General features: G+C 40.9%; 1 protein-coding gene across 12 annotated transcripts in view; it reads left to right on the forward strand.

Moving 5' to 3' along the window:
* Positions 1-16,723, forward strand: part of DNAH9 (dynein axonemal heavy chain 9) — a 319,325-nt gene that overhangs the window by 153,036 nt on the left and 149,566 nt on the right. For all 12 annotated transcript variants that reach the window (XR_011423085.1, XR_011423083.1, XR_011423082.1 and 9 more), the window contains 3 exons: positions 6,292-6,457; positions 8,478-8,580; positions 9,153-9,392. Coding sequence is in view for 8 of the 12 variants with exons in the window: in XM_070226565.1 (XP_070082666.1) it covers positions 6,292-6,457; positions 8,478-8,580; positions 9,153-9,392 (509 nt within the window). In the remaining 4 variants the exon portion in view is untranslated. The remainder of the gene's footprint in view (positions 1-6,291; positions 6,458-8,477; positions 8,581-9,152; positions 9,393-16,723) is intronic.

Here is a 16,723-nt window from a genome sequence, read left to right on the forward strand (position 1 = left end):
GAGTTTGAGATTTATCCATGGTGTTGAGTGTATCAATAGGCCATTCTTTTCATTCCTGAATAGCAAAATAAAATAGGTAAAACACTCGAATGATTCCCAGCACACAGTAAGTGCTTAGTAAATGGAAGCTGTTCTTATAACCATATTAAAATCCTTCTCAAATTTAAGAATCTATAAACATTATACAATAATTTCTAAGCCCCAACTGCCAAAACAAAAGGAACAGAAGCAAACCTCTTTTGCTTGAAAAGGGAATTTAACATAAACTATGCTAAACAACAAAAATAATATTTTTGGAAGAAATGTTCCGACTTTCAAATGGGCAATAACTCCACCCAGCAGGTCAATTCATCGAGGTCTCCAGGGGGCTATCTTGCAGCTCACTCATCCTGCTAGTCCACCAAATGCCATGTTTCTTAACATCAGATGTTGTTTTACAGAGGAGGCAGCTGCTTGATGGCCCCTGCATCTCTCCTCTCTCCCATTACATCCAGCTCTGGGGTCTCCATTGCGTACTTTCCTAACACAGATTCAGAAATCCTTTCAATACAAATGGGGTTGTGTTTTAAGGGGTTCATGTTGCTCGCTAGTATAAATAACACATTCCCTTTACTTAGTGCTTATAATGTGCCAAACTTTGTGCTGTAGTTCCTTTAGTCCTCCCCACCCAACGAGACATGTATCAGTAATGCTTTTGACTGCAATGAGAAGAAAGTCTGATGACAGCAACATAAACAGAGTTTTTTTTTTCGTGCAACAAGAATTCATGAGGTAGGCAGTTGTTAGATCTATGGCTCAATGATATCAATGCTATCATCTTTGTTCTTTTAACTGCTCCCTCAGGGTGGCAGAAGGGCTGCTGCTCCAGCCATCACATCTGCATCCCAAATGGAAAAAAAGATGAAAGGGAGAGTTAGTGCCCATGTCAGGAAATGATAGCTCTCCAGGAGCTCCATGGACTTATGTCTGTGTCCTGCTGTTCAGAACTGTGTCACATGACCACCCCAGCTGGAAAGTGACTAAAGAGAAGGAGGTTGGAAATGGTGTCCATCACAGATCTGATGATAGTCTTTCCTTTTACAAGATGAGAAAATGAGGCTTAGGGGTGTTGAGCGACTTTCCTCAAACTCACACAATGAGTTAATGGCCAGGCTGTCCTATTTCATCAAGCTATAGTGGCCTTCCACTTTGATAAGTCTGTAAGTCATGCATCTTAATTTCCATCAAAGAATGCCAACATTGCTTCTGTTCCTCTGATATTTAGGGTATATGGATATCTTTCCCTTTGATAGTAAATAAAATAGGCACTTCGGTTGGTCATTGAAACACTCAGCGTTCAATTGACTACTCTCCAGCAGCCGCACAAAGCACAGATTAATAACCAGCATCTCAAGTTGAGGCAGGCAGAGATCTGTGCTCATTCTCTGTTCCTCCAGCTTCTCTAAACTCCACAAACCCAGCTGCATTGCTTTCGTTCTCTTCACTGAGTTACAATTTAATGACCCATCCTTGGATATTGTTGAGGATTAGGGTGACAAAAGATAATTTTAAGTTCTTTTTGTATCTTCTGCAAAATCCCAGCTAAAAACCATGCCCATTTTGCAGCCTGATATACCTTTTATAAGTATCCATGATATATGCCTTTTAGAATTTAGTGGCTGGAAAACTTTTTCCATACATAAATAGAAATGGATTTGTACCAGTAATTCAGGGTGAAATGGCTACGATAATTACACACAGATTTAGTTCTGAGCTTTCAATGGGCAGTTCATAGAGGACAATGGGAGATAGATTTTTATTTGGTTACAGTAACTGTGTTGTCCCAGCTCACTGGTGCAAATAAGTTTCTTCTCCTATATTGTTTTGGAACCCCTTTGTAGTCCTTATTTTAGTTGGTCTGTTTTATGTCTATTCAAATACCTTAAGCGTCTTCTCATTCTTTTGAAAATATAAGTAACTTTTTAAAATAAGAGAATTTGCAATGACGCATAGTCAGAATAGTTTAGAAAGAGAAAAGGAGAAGCCAAGAACTTGGTCAAGGGATCGATGGGCTTACATTTGCAGTGTAAAGAGAGTGTGCCCAACATGATGCTCTTCACAATTCTGAATTCTCTTGCCATCAAACTGCGATTCGAATTATTAGGTCAACAAATACTTGAGTGCTTAATTACACTAATTAGATAGAAGCTCAGATGTCTGAGTCTTTGTGTAAAACCAATCTCTGTAACCTGTTCATTAAAAGTTTAACGTTGAACAGGACCTTAAAAGAGCTGATCAAACTCTCAGCCTCAAAGGAGCATCAAGCTTGTGTTGTTAGAGACACAGTGCTCATGCACATGCCTTCATGTCTTCCTAAAAGGAGATCACACGAAATTAAATCATCAAAGATTTATCACCTAGTGAGCGAGACACTCTGCTTCAAATGGGGGAAGGGAGTTTCAAAGTATACAAGCAAACTGAAAACAACACAGCTTTCAGACAATAGAGAAACCATTCCAGAAATGTGGGTACCTCTAAATTAGGGAACACAATGCAGCAATTAAAATCATGTTTTAGGGAGCTATGTATTATCATATAAAGGTGTTTACAATATGTGAAATGAAAAAAATATATATCAGCAGAATACGCAGTATAATTCTGATTTTGTAAAGGAAAAATCTAACAGAACAAATAGACTAGGATGAAATACACCTAAATATTGAAAGTAATGCTTACTGGTAGGTGATAGAATTATGGGCAATTTTCGTTTTCATCATGATTTTCTATGCTTTTTAATCTTTATATAATGAATATGTATTATTTTTATAATCGTGCAAAGCATGTTAGTTTTTTAAAGAATAAATGTAAAGCCCTTCCAATATAACTGAAACATCTTAACACATGACAAATTAGATAATGTAGAAGGAAAATAGCTCAAACACAGGTACACAAATCATGTCAGTACAAAGTAAGACATGATGGATTACTAATGATCTCTGTAAAAAAAAAAAAAGGTCAGGCAATAAGTTAACTAAACTGGGCATTTCTCAAGAGCGGAAGCCATGTTGTAGTGATGTTTAAGAAGTAGTTTGCAGTACTGGTTACCTGAGGTAGCCCAGGTTAGAATCCTGGCGTTGCCCTCCGTAGCTGTATGACCTCAGATAACGTCCCTTAATTTCTCTAAGCCTCAGTTTTCTCACTTGTTAGGTTTTTTTTTTTAAGGTGATGACAGTATGTGATAGGGCCGCCCTTTGGGGTCAATGCTCTAGTGCATGCGAAGTCCTCCATACAGAGCGGGCTCCTAGTAACGCTCCTTGGATGCGTGAATGTGCTGCTCTGGAGCTCAGAGGCCAGAGGGGTCAGCGGGACAGGAGGGCCAGGGACCACCGTAGAGAGGGGCAGGAGTGTGAGGGCTACAAGGACCCTCTCCCCAAGGGATGTGAAAGAAGCATTGGAATCAGGATCCACAGACCTGGATTCTAACTCCAGCAGGGCCTTTACCCGCTGAGCTTCTATTTCCTTAGTCACAAAGTGGGGATATAAGTCCTCGTTTGCCTATTCCTGGGGTTTGTTGTAATAATAAAATTCATTGTTATTCCTTAATTTAATAAACGTCTTTTGAGCACCCCACTTTGTGCTAGATAATGTTCTAGATGCTGGGGTTATGACAATGAGGAAAACAGAGAAAGTTTCCTGGCCTCATGGAGTTTAGAGTGTGGAGAGGTGATGAAACAAACAAGATGAATTAGTCAAATATATAGGATATTAAGTGGTAATAAGTGTTATGGAGAAAAATGAAGCAGGGACAAAGAATAGAAGGCGGGGGTTTTAATTTGGGGGAGCGTGCTAGGGAAGGGCTTCCTGAGAAACTGGCATTTGAGTAAATAAATGCCTGATGGGAGTGAGGGAGCAAACTGTGCTGGCAGGAGGGAGAAAAGGATTCCAGGCAGAGGGAACAGCCAGAGCAAAGGCCCTGAGGCAGCGAGTGACCAGTGTGTCAGAAGCAGGATGGCGGGAGCAGAGGGAGTGAAGAGGGGACCAGTAGGAGGGAAAAATCAAGATGCAAGTTTTGTGGAGGTAACCAGACTGGCTTTTGTCCCAAGTTAGATTGGATGCCCCTGGAGAGCTTTAAGCAAGGGACTGGCACTATCTGATTTACATCTTACAAGGATAACTTTGCTGTTTTGAGAATATAGGGAAGGGATCTAGGGCGAAAAGCAGGAAGACCATTTGGGAGGATTTCGTAGTTCCCAGGTGAGAGCCGACTGACAAGGATGGAAGCAGTGGAGGTGGTGAAATGACATAAGAAATGGGAACCAGCTTTGAAAATGAAATTGCTTTTCAAATGTACGACGGTGGTGGAACAGTGCAGGAGAAGCGGTGTGAATAAAAACCGAGGGCAGCCAGAGCTGCTGCACGCAGCCACAAGCTGAAGGCCAAGCTGTTCCGCATGGAGAAATTCAGTAAGATGGTGCAGAGAAGCTACAGGCCTGGCTGCGGGCTTGACTCTCAGGACTTGTTTGCAACAATGCAGAACCCAGAAATGTGGTGGGAAGGTCACGTTTCTTTATGTGTCTCATGTGTTCAGCACCTTCGATATCAACATCTTTGCTGAAACTTAAACCCGCTTATGCTCCTCCAGTTCTGGCTGGAAACAGAGTAACGTACTACCACGCCATCCTGGATGTGAGTCAGAGCAGAACTTGGCCAAGAAGGGATCAAAAGTGTGTGTGCCTTTCCCAGGGGAGTCCTCTCTTTCTCTGGAGTACTTAACATCATCCTTTTGAGATAATCTGGCGCATTCCAAGGCCACTTCTTGCTAACTGACATGCTTTTCTCCTCAACAATCCTTTAGAAGCATAAAGAGCTTAATCAACCCAAATTATAGGGTCTGCTTAATCCAGGGGTTTATTTGAATATCACTGCTTTGAGGGGAGGAGGAGAAACAAGTCTTCCTAAGGAGAGAATTTCCTACTGGAAGCACTGTTCTCAAAAACATGTCCTTGGCATCCCATTAATTATATTTCATTTTGACAGATCTCGTATATAGTTGTTATATCTTTAGGGGGAAGAAGGTGTTGGATGATTAATTGGTTGATAGTGTATGTTAATTGGATGCTAATTAAATTTAAATTTAATTCATATTTGAAACACTTAATTTAACTCAGGACCAGAAAATTAGAATATTCAAGCTTCTTGAAGAAACTTGTCTTTCTATCTGTCACCTTCATATGTCTATTGACACTTTCTCCTTGTTTACAAACTTGTTTTTCAAGAAAAGGAATCAGATGATCCTTAGAGCTTCCAGCCATAATAGAAAGTGTTGGTTCTTGCAATACATAAATATTTAATTGCTTTATTGAAAAAAGTACACATATCTTCATTCTATTACTTAAGTTTGTTCTAGACAAGTCCTGTCAGGCTGGAGACGGTGCTGTTTGATTCCTTCCTTCCGGCTGGATAACGGAAGAAACATCTCCAGAAGAGAGTCTGAACTTAGTCTCCAGAAAGGCACTGCGATGCTCTGATAGGGGCCTGAAACCCGAGGGCAGAAGGGGAGCTGTTTGCGATACTGGAAACTTCTGGGAAATTCTCTGAGGCTGTTGTTTCTACTCTCCCTCAGGGAAAACCCCAAGAGATGAACTCTCTGAGAACTGTTGACAAAATATCCAATAATTCCTCTCTTATAGCCCAGGGGTGGAAGGGGCCTCTACCCAGCCCTGGGATGGGAGCCACAGGCTTCAGGCTCCTCTGCTGTCCAGGGTGGAGAGGACAGCTCTCCCCAGGATCTGGTTATTTGTAGATTTTCTTGGAGGGTAGAGTACCAGGCCTTGGGACTGTAAAGGTATCTTCCATTTCTAGTCTTTAAACAAAGAAAACTGGGGACCACGAGTTTGATGGAAGGAGTGTGGGCTTTGAGGTTTAACTGCTTTGGATTTGTATCCTGGCTCAACTCTAGAAAAGTTGCTTCCCTTTGCTGAGCCTCAGCTCCCTCATCTGTAAAATGGGATGATAAAACTAATCTTGCGATGATGTTGTAAGGATTAAATGAGATCATAAGTGCTTGTGAAAACCTAACAGAGTGCACACAGGAAGATGTGCAATGCCTGGTCGATTCCATCCTCCTCACTGCCTAGTAATTTCCAGCTTCACCTTCTGGTCCTGTAGAATGCCTGGATCTAGTAGCAGCTGCAGCTGCTGTTTGCACACACACGCACGCTGTACCGTGGCTTGTCCTTGACATCTATACTGTCTTAGTACTGGCATCTGGGGTTGGAACCTCCTTCCCTCACTGACTGGCTCTCTCCTCAGCTGTCCTGGAGAAGCCTCTAGAAAAGAAGGCTGGCAGAAATTATGGCCCTCCAGGCAACAAGAAGCTTGTCTACTTCATTGATGACATGAACATGCCCGAGGTGGATGCCTACGGGACCGTGCAGCCCCACACCATCATCAGGCAGCATCTGGACTATGGCCACTGGTAAGAGCACACACACCGAGGGGCTGGGCTGGCAGGAGCAGGCCTAAAGCAGGGCTGACGGCTAAGCTTTTTTCTGCTGGAGGTGCAGACTACCATTTAGCTCTGGTGCCAGATGAGAATCCCATGGCAAACCGCAGTCATCATGGGGTCCTGTCTGCTGGAGTCCCCTTTCAGACAGGGTGTTAATACCCACGCCAAGAGTTTCCTCAGAGAAGGTGCTGAGCTCATCTCAAAAGTTGCCTTCTCCAAGCCCCCAAAGCAAAATTAACCTCTCACCACCCACCACCTGCGGTCCCATAGCGCTGAGCATATACTTCAATGATAACACACTGTTCAGTACACAAGTGTCTGTGGGTCTTATCAGCCTTTGTCTTTTCAGAGCAACTCACAGAATGTGGTATTTTCTCTTGCAACAATGTAGTTTTTAATGGCAACAGGCCGGAACTTGCCAGAAAAACAAAAAAGCAAGTCAGTGATTTAAGACCATTCTGGCTTACCTACCTCATATTGAATCGGCTGCTGAGAAAGAGAGGGGAGTACAAAGAAGGAATTCAGAGACAAGAATTGTAATTAGCATGGTAACCTGAGTCTCTTTTCATTCATTCCTAGTGTCTTTGTTGGGTGCCTGCCACATACAACCATCCACAATCTCCACACTGTGTTTGAGCAGCTGGATGACACTGGAAAAAGTCAGGCTAATTAGCTTCACTTTAGATTCATGGCAGAAACCTTAAATGGGCAGTAGAAACTTCCTGGAAATTCTACCATATTGCCTTAGTGTGTTTACATTTCCACTCCCAGAAATGTCTATTTCATACCTTCTCTCTTTTCAAACTCCCCACCCCACCTCAGCTGATGATCTTTTCTTCACAAGAACACAGACGCCATCTCTGTTTCTTGCTTCCATGTCTACAAAACTTATTTGCATCCCACTGCATCCTTTTCTCCCTCCTCCTGTTGCATCTTCTCTAAGAGTTAACGATCCACCAGCACCTTGATTCCACTCCCTCCCACCTCCGGAAATCCTTACTTCATCAACTAGTCCCCCTATCTCCAAAGTGGTTCCTTCACTTCAGTATCTAAACTTGCATAACTTTCTTCTATTGTGTTCAAAAAAATCATTACTGTTTTGTCTCTCTCTCTACATATTGTCTTTACTCTTTCCACTTCCTCATCTCCCGCTCACTCCTCATTCCACTATTATTATTACTGCCCAAGGGAGTTCCTCTGCTCACCACAAGTCTTGCCAATAGTCAGGAGGCAAGGTGGTAGAAGAGAAAAGACTTTATTACAGCTTGCTAGCAAGAGGGGAGATGGCCGACTAAAGTCCAAAAGAACCATCTTACAGAACAAAGACTACAGGCCAGTTATATACAGGGCTGGCCTCCAGCTCGGGGAGGCATCTGGTCTCCAGGTGGGGCAGACACCTGGTCTTAGTTCCTGATAGTCCTTTGTTTTACTGGATCGGAGAACGGAGCAATGCCCTGTACCCTGATCTCTCAGTTGTCATTGATGACGGCTACCAGCGTAGGCTCTCTGCCTGGGGGATCATCACATTCCTAAGGAACTCAAAAGGACAAAGTTATTGACTTATAGCAGCTGGGAGGGGCCACAAAATCTACAGAGCATGCCTGGGTTAGTTAGTCAGAGGTCATTCAAAGTTACAATATGGTTTCTTTTCTACAATATGGCTTCCCTTGTGTCAACCTTGTGTTGAGCTGGTATCATTATTTGGTTTCTAGTTCCTTCACTTTACTGAACTGTTCTTGCTCAGCTTCTAACTGTCTATATTGTGAGTCCAACAGACCCCGTTGGGTCACCATCTTTCTCATTCTCTCTGCAGCGCTTGATGTGGTTGACTCTTCCTTCCTTTTGGAGATACAGGCTTCCTCTGCTTGCTCAGGTGCCACATGCCCCTGATTTTCCTCCCATGATAGGGCACATCCCACCTCGCCCTGACAAGGCACTCACTTGCCTGGGCCCTCACACAACTCTCACCTGTGGTCTCTGACCATTCCAGGTATGACCGGAACAAGCTCTCCCTAAAGGAGGTCATGAATGTACAATACGTTTCCTGTATGAACCCCACAGCAGGCAGCTTCACCATCAACCCACGACTTCAGGTATGGGGGAGCCATGGTACCAGAGTCCAAAATTCTACCTCACCAGGGCTGATGTTGCTTGATTATAAGTAATAATTGGCCCTTCCCTGTCCAGCCTCTTAAAGTGATAAATCATACAGGATGCTGACTTGCATTTCTAGGGGACAGAAAAACTCCTAGACACAGAGTCATGAAGCTTTTAGAGCTGGAAAGGGTCATAGAGGTCATCTGATTCAACTCATTCTTCAGAATGAGAAACCTCGGGGAGAGGAAATGACTCTCCCAAGGTCATATGGATACTCAGTGTCATATTCAAATTTGGACTCAGATTCACTGAGTTCATGTTTAGCTCTCCTGCTACTGCACCTTGCTGACATCTTTGACCAAAGATCCAAAGCCCATTATTCCTCCAGTCATTTTAGGTTCAACCTAAGTTTAGGTTTAGTGTGAGATATGTGACCAGAATGTAGAATTCAAAGCCCGTATAAGAATCCTTCGTTGTTTTATCCAAATCCAGAAAAGATGATTTTTATTCTGTGATAAGGGATGTCTAGCTCATGGCCTCCTCCACATGCCTCTGTTTTCTTGTGCAGCGTCACTTCAGTGTGTTCGTCCTTTCCTTTCCGGGAGCAGATGCCCTGTCCTCCATCTACAGCACCATCCTGACTCAGCATCTAAAGCTTGGAAACTTCCCAGCGTCGTTGCAGAAATCCATCCCCCAGCTGATCAATCTGGCCCTCACCTTCCACCAGAAAGTCGCCACCACATTCCTGCCCACAGCGATCAAATTCCACTACACCTTCAATCTCAGAGACTTCGCCAACATCTTCCAGGTGAGTCCATCTGCTCCGAATCACCTTAGAAGGCTTAGTCATCATCCAGTTCCTTCCATTCTTAGTAAAATAATAGTTAACGCAAAACTCTTAGGCAAAGGCACAGCTCATGTGGAGTCATGAACATAAACAGGTAGACAGAGTGCCGTGGACTCCATGAGGAAGGACTTCAACAAAAGTTCTGTTTGTGGATTAAATTATTTCCCAGTAAACAGAATGCATTTCTGAGTTGGTTCCTTTGGGCAGGAGAAGGCTCAGCATCTTGGAGATAACATTGTATAATGATTGTAGCATGCCTAGGAAAGAAAATGGCACAGAAGAAAGAAAAACTATTTTGCAGCCTCTGGTGGCACACCCATTGTTCTTGGGGTGAAAAAGAATATCCCCCAAACCGTGTAGGATAGGTCTGCTTCCTGAAGAAGTCATGTCATAATAATCCTAAGACACCATCTGCCATCCCCTGGGATGCCTCAGTCCTAAAAATTCCAGGTCCTTTTCCAGGCCAAAGCCATTTTAGATCCTTCCAGCTGCTCATCTGAATAGTGATGGCCTGTCTCTGCCCGTTTCTTCTGGTAGCTTGGCCCTTTACTATCAAACTTCAAGACGGTAATGCAGCAAACCTGGTCCTGTCTTCCCCTTGGTCTGATACAGCATCCTCACATGATGGAGTCCACAACTCCCCCGTCCTGGACAAGAATCTGCAGAAACAGCTTTTCAGAGACGCCCCTCCCCAAGATAGCACTGAGCCATTAGTGAGGGAAGGATGCCGTTTACGCCAAGCAGAGGCCACAGCTGTAGGGAAGTGACAGTGTGACCAGGGAGTGAGGCACGACCTTCCACAGGGAGCGCATGTGTTTGGAATTAATTATTCAGGGCTCCACCTGTGCAGGTAAGACTCCGGGGAACCTCAGATCTCAGCAAAGTTCAAGACCCTGAGCACATAGGGCCTGCGTGTTCCAGCCAGGACTCTGGGTTGTAAAGAGCAGAAACCTACTAAACATTAGTTCAAAGACCTAAGAGCTGTACTCCAGAAAGGCTTAGGCTGAAGGTGGAGCTGCTGAGCCCCACAGCAGGGCTGTCTCTGAGAACACATCTAAACTGGCTTGGGACAGCACTCCTGGATCGTGCAGCTCCCAAACATTAACTCAGCTAAAAATGGGGAAACAGAGATTATATAGATTTGCCTAAGAGCACACAGCGAGCCAGTGAAGGAAACGGAACTAGAATCTGTGTCTTCAGGTTCCTGGCCTGGAGCCCTTCCCACCACACCGTTCTGTCCTTCTTGTCCTTGCTTGTGATGAAGAGAACAAGCATAAGACAGTTAAGGCAGTGAGAAAGACTCAGCTCCAAGCCTGTAAAGCCTGCAGCTCTGTGGCCCTCGGGCCCGGACAATGGCAGAGTTTGTGCTTACCCTCTATTGTCTGCCATTTGTTGAGCATTAATTGAGAAAGACATTTTTTATCACACAAACCCTCTCTTCAATCTCACTGCAGCCCCATGAGGTAGAGGTGTTGCCATCCGCATTTTCCAAATGAAGAAAAAGGAGTTAAAGTCATTTGATCAAATTCACATTGCTCATGGTGGCAGAACTAAAAGGAGAAGAGGCGATTAAGTCTTTTACCAGAAGCTCGCAGCCCTAGCTGCTGCTTGGACAGGCGCCTTGTCACCTGTACAGCCTGAAATTTGTCTTCACGACAACCCTTTGGGTGGGATACACATTATTATGCCAATTTTACAGAGGCTCGAAGTTCCCAGCTAGTAGATGCAGTGTCAATGGTCATAGAGGTAGAAAAGCATAAACGATGTTGCTGGAATAACAAGTATTCCAGCCCAGTGGGAACGGAGAGTGATATGGAGGGACTGGTGAGAGAGGAGACTGGGAAGATAATCTGAGACCAGAGTGGGCCCTCATAGAGAGTCTGACTTTAGTCTGTAATAATAGCTGCATTTATTGAACACAGTCATAAGCCCTGTGCATCTATTAGTTCATAATTTAATCCTCACAGCAACCACAAAGGGCAAAATCCTCATTATTTCCAATTTAGAGTTGACAGAACTGTGCTACAGACAAATCAGATACCTTGAGCATGATCACGTAATGGTAAGCAGCAGAGCTGGCATCCAAAACTTAGAATGTTCAGCCTCACTGTGCAGGTGATTAAGGGTGACAAAGGCTCCTTGAGGAAGGACGGTTCTATTCCAGCCTTGTTTTAGTGGCAACTGGTGCAGTGCCAGGGAAGAACCAAGGAGACGAGATAGAGAGCGAGGTGGGGTCTACGTCGCTTGTTCCCTGTGGCCTATTTCTTTGCCTGACTCAGGCAGCCTGAGTGGCAACCCCCTGGGCTCTGTATCCCGGCCAGGCCTCTCTGCAGCCTGCCAGCTGTCAGCCACCTGCCACAAGCATGGGAAACTGCCTCTGCCATCGGAATGCCTGCCTGCCTTCAACCACACAGCCCCTCGCACTCCCCCTCCAGAGGAGAGTGTCAAGCTCAGAGCTTGATAACAACCTCCCCCTGCCTCCCTCCCTTCCTGCCTGTTTGTCTAGAGGCCTGATGTAAGAGATGAAGGGGATGCTTGAATGCCCACTAGGAGACAGGCATTGCCTAAAGAACACACTGTTTTCCTCCATCCAGCTTGATTCAGGGCTCAATAATTCAGACCTTCCTTGCGCTTCCCTCACTCGGCCCCAGTCAGGACAGAACATGATAGTGCTGGAGTAGCAGAAACCATTAACCTTTCCCGTCTCAGTGCTACACGTAACTATCTAAGATGCCGCAAAGTTTGCACTTGACACACTCACATTGACTCAGCCCTTAATTGTCCATCAGCCTGAGTGTGTGGCTGTAACAGGGCTTATAAACTCCAATGGATGGCTCATCTCACTATAGATCACAAAGTCCTAGAAGCAAGATTTCTGCTTGGTGTTTCTCCTGCCCTCTGTGTCTCGTACGCGGCTGATACCAGGAAAGCAGAGGAGAGAGAGGCTGAGATATGCGTGTGGGTGGCGCTAAGGGGCCCTGATGGAATTTCTTTTTATAAAAAAAAAAAATATTAAAATATAATAGGCAAGAAAAAAAGCGCACAAGACATAAGCATACAGCTCGGTTAATTGTCACAAAGTCATCACACCTGTGTAACCACAATTCAGGTCAAGAAGTAGCATGTTCCCAGCAGCCCTGAAACTCTTCCTTTCTCTTCCTTCCGTTCACTCTTTCCTCCACCTCCCAGAGGTAAATACTGTCTGGACTTCTAACACCAGATGTTATTTTGGCCTAGTTTTAGACTTTATATAAATAGAATCATATGGGAAATATTCTTTTGCATCTTTGTTCGATAACCTGTTTGTACATAAATATATAATCATGTTGTTGGTAAATAATAATAACAATTTCTCTTTTTCCAATCCTTAAATCTTCTAATTTCTTTTTCTTGTCTTACTGTGCTGGCTGCAACTGCCAATACAATGTTGAAGAGAAGTGATGGGAGAGGCATCTTGTTGCATTCCTAATTTTAGGGTGAAAAGCTTTTAATAGTTGATCGTTAAATATGATGCTTACTATAGATTTTTGTGGATGGTCCTTGCCAAATTAAGAAAATTTCTTCCTGCTTGTAGTTTACTAAGAGTTTAAATCATGAATGTATATTGAAACTTAACAAATAATTTTTCTGTATATGTTGAAATAATTATATTGATTTTTTTCTCCTTTGTTCTGGAAATGTGATGAATTACACTGATTGTTTTTGAATGTTAAATCAACCTTGCTTTTCTAAAATCAATCCAACTTGGTTGTTACATGTAGAACTTTTTATATTTTGATGGATTACATTTGCTATCTTTTTCTATATAATTTTTGCATCTATATTAATAATATTATCCTGTAATTTTCCTTTTTCTAGTATTCTAAGGTTATAAAGTCCTCATAAAATGCATTAGGAAGTATTCTCTCTTTTTCAACTTTCTGAAAGATTTTGTAAAACATTGTATTTTGCCTTCCTTAAATATCGGAAGAATTTACTAGTGAAACCTTCTGGAGTTTTCTTTGTGGAAGATTTTAAATTGTGAATTCAATTTCTTTAACACATATTAGACAGTTCAGATTTTCTATTCATGTATCAGTTGTGGTAAGATGTCAAAGTCATCACCAGTTTCTAATTTATTGGCATAAAATTGTTTATAAAACCCTATTATCTTTTAAATATCTGTAGTATTTGACATTATGTCCTCTTTCTTATTCTGGATGTTGATTATGTGTGCCTTTTCTGTTTTTCTCTTTTTATCGTCTAACAGCCTTACTAGGGAATTCTCAGTTGTGCTAGTCTTTTAAAAGAAACTGAAAAGTAGATCAATATTATGTTTTTTACTTTATTGACTATCTCTATTGATATCTGTTTTTTATATTATTAATATTTACTCTTTTCTTTATAATCTCCTACTTCCTTGGGTTTAGGGCTAGTTTATTCTTTTTCTAACTTCTTGACATGGTTACTTAGATCATTAATTGTCAGCCTTTCATCTCTTCTAAAACATTCATTTTAAGGCTATAAATTTATTTCTAATTATACCATTCACTGCATCATGCAAGCTTTTATATGTTATACTTTTATTATCATTAATTTCATAATATTTCTTAATTTCCCCTATGATTTCTTCTTTAACTCATTGGATATTTAGAACTATATTACTTTATTTTCCAAAATTTAGGGATTTTTTAGTTATATTTCTTTTATTGATGCCTAGCTTGATTTCAATGTTATCAGAAAATATACTCATATGATATGATTTTAATAACATATTATATATAATAAACTATAATATGATTTAAATAAAATATGATTTTATTTCTTTGAAATTTCTTGAGATTTACTTTATGTCCCAAGAGAGGACAAATGTGCACTTTTAAAGTGATGCATTCTGCCTGTGTCAGGTGTAGTTTTATCAATATGTCAATTAGGTCAAGCTTGTAAATCATATTGTTTAAGTTTTCTATATCCTTACTGATTTTCTTTGTCTGCTTGTTCTGTCAGTTTCTAAAAAAGATATGTTAAAATCTCCCACTGTGATTGTGGACATATCAATTCCTCCTTTTATTTCTGTCATACGTGCTTTATATATTTTGAACCTATGTTATTAGGTGCATACAAATTTAGAGTTACTGTATCTTTGTACTGAATTTACCCTTTTCCTATTATTAAATGGACTTCTTTATTTCTAAAAATAGCCCTTGCTTTAAAGTCAACTTTGTATGATATTAGTATGGTTACTCCATATTCTTTTAGTCAGTATCTTCATGATATATTGTTTTCCCATTTCTTATCCCACCTTTTTTGTATTCTTATATTTAATTTATATCTCCTATAAGCAGCATATAGATGGGATTTTTTTAAATCAACTGTGATAATCATAGTCTTTTAATTAAAATGTTTAGTTCATTTAGATTTTATGTTATTTTATATAATAATATATTTAGGATTAAATCTAATTTATACCATTTGTTTTCAATATGTGCTACCTATTCCGTTTTCTTTCCTCTCATTCCTTGTATTCTATTGAATATAGTTTTATTCTTTTATTTTCTCCCTCCTTTAGCATGCTATACATCATTTTACTATTCATCTAATGGTTACAAAATGCATCATTTTATCCTCTTTTTCTTCTATAAATTAGTGCTTTTATCAATTGCTATACATGCAACGATCTCAGAACAATTTACTTCTCTCCAATTCTTATTTTATTCTTATTTATTTTAATTCATTTGTATTGAAAACCCATAATACACTAATGTTTTTATGTTAGTAAGTCAACATTTATCTAGGCATTCACGTGTTACTAATCCCATTGCTCTTTATTCCTGCTGCATTTCTGTTCTTGAATTTGGAATCTTTTTTAAAATTCTGGGCCTTTTTTTTTTTTAAGTATGCTTTTTGGTGAAGAAGATTGGCCATGAGCTAACATCTGTTGCCAATCTTCCTTTGTTTTTCCTCCTCAAAACCCCGGTACATAGTTGTATTTCCTAGTTGTAGGTCATTCTAGTTCTTCTATGTGGTATGCCTGCCACTGCATGGCTTGATGAGCGATGCATAGGTTCATGCCCAGGATCCAAACTGGTGAACCCTGGACTTCCAAAGTAGGACACACAAATGTAAACACTCAGCCGTGGGGCTGGCCCCTGGAATAATTTTTATTCTGCCTGAAGAATTCCTTTGGTATTTACTTAGTTTATATCTGCTAGAGAAGAATCTCTCAGTTTTTATTTGACTGAAATGTATTTGTTTCTTATTTTTCAAGAATTTTAGGAGGGCATTTAGAATTCTAGGTTGGAAGCTATTTTCTTTTAGCACTTTGAAGGTGTCATTCCATTCTATTCTGGTTTCCATTGTTTCTGTTGAGAAAGTATCTCTGTTTTATTGTTTCTTTGAGGGTACACATATTTTCTTCACTTGCCAGCTTTTAGGATTTTCTCTTTGTCTTTGATTTTCCAAAAATTTCACAATTATGCCTAAGTTGTCCAAGGTGGTATTTTTTGTGTTTATCCTTCTTAATGTTCGTAGCATTTTTGAATCTGGTTTGATGTCTTTTTTCAGTGTTAGAGAACTTGCAGTCCATGTCTCTTCAAATATTGATTCTGCTTCCCTCTCTTTTCTTCTTCTTTTATTCCAATGCACATATATGGACCTTTTCACTATATCCCATATGTCCTGTATGCTCTTTTCCTTTTTTTTTTTCCTGTTTGTGATTCAATCTGAATATTTTGTGCTAATCTCTTTTCCTGTTCCTTAATTCTCTTTCCAGCTGTGTCTGTTCTGCTATTAATCCCGTTTGTCAAGTTCTTAGTTTCAGTTTGGTCTATGATCAGCTATTCTGCAATTACAAAAACCAGAAGTCTTGATGGAGGTTTTTGCTATGTTTTCGGAGTTGAAGAATTCAATATTAGTCCATTCATTTTTTCAACAAGCATTCGTTGAGAATCTAGTTTATGTCAGGCTCCATGTGAGATGCTAGTAATACAATGATAAAAATAAACCACATCCAAGATGAAGTCTCTCAATTTCCCTGCCTTTGAAACACTCACCATGACCTGGAAGAAGCAAACCTGTACAAAGAAAATTAAATTTAGAACTAATAATTCTTCTATAATAAAGATTTATGTATAAAGGGTTATGTGGAGCACATCAGAAGGAATGCTATTGAACAGGAAAGGAGATGTCATGGAAGACTTCAACAAAGAGGTATCAATTGACCTAGATCTTGAAACATGAGTATAGCAAGCAAAGCAGAAGACATGATGGCACAGAAAGTATATAGGGTGAGAAAATAATTTGAATTTTGTGAA

Source organism: Equus caballus, chromosome 11, assembly GCF_041296265.1.
Source record: "Equus caballus isolate H_3958 breed thoroughbred chromosome 11, TB-T2T, whole genome shotgun sequence".
In the NCBI taxonomy this organism is placed as follows: domain Eukaryota; kingdom Metazoa; phylum Chordata; class Mammalia; order Perissodactyla; family Equidae; genus Equus; species Equus caballus.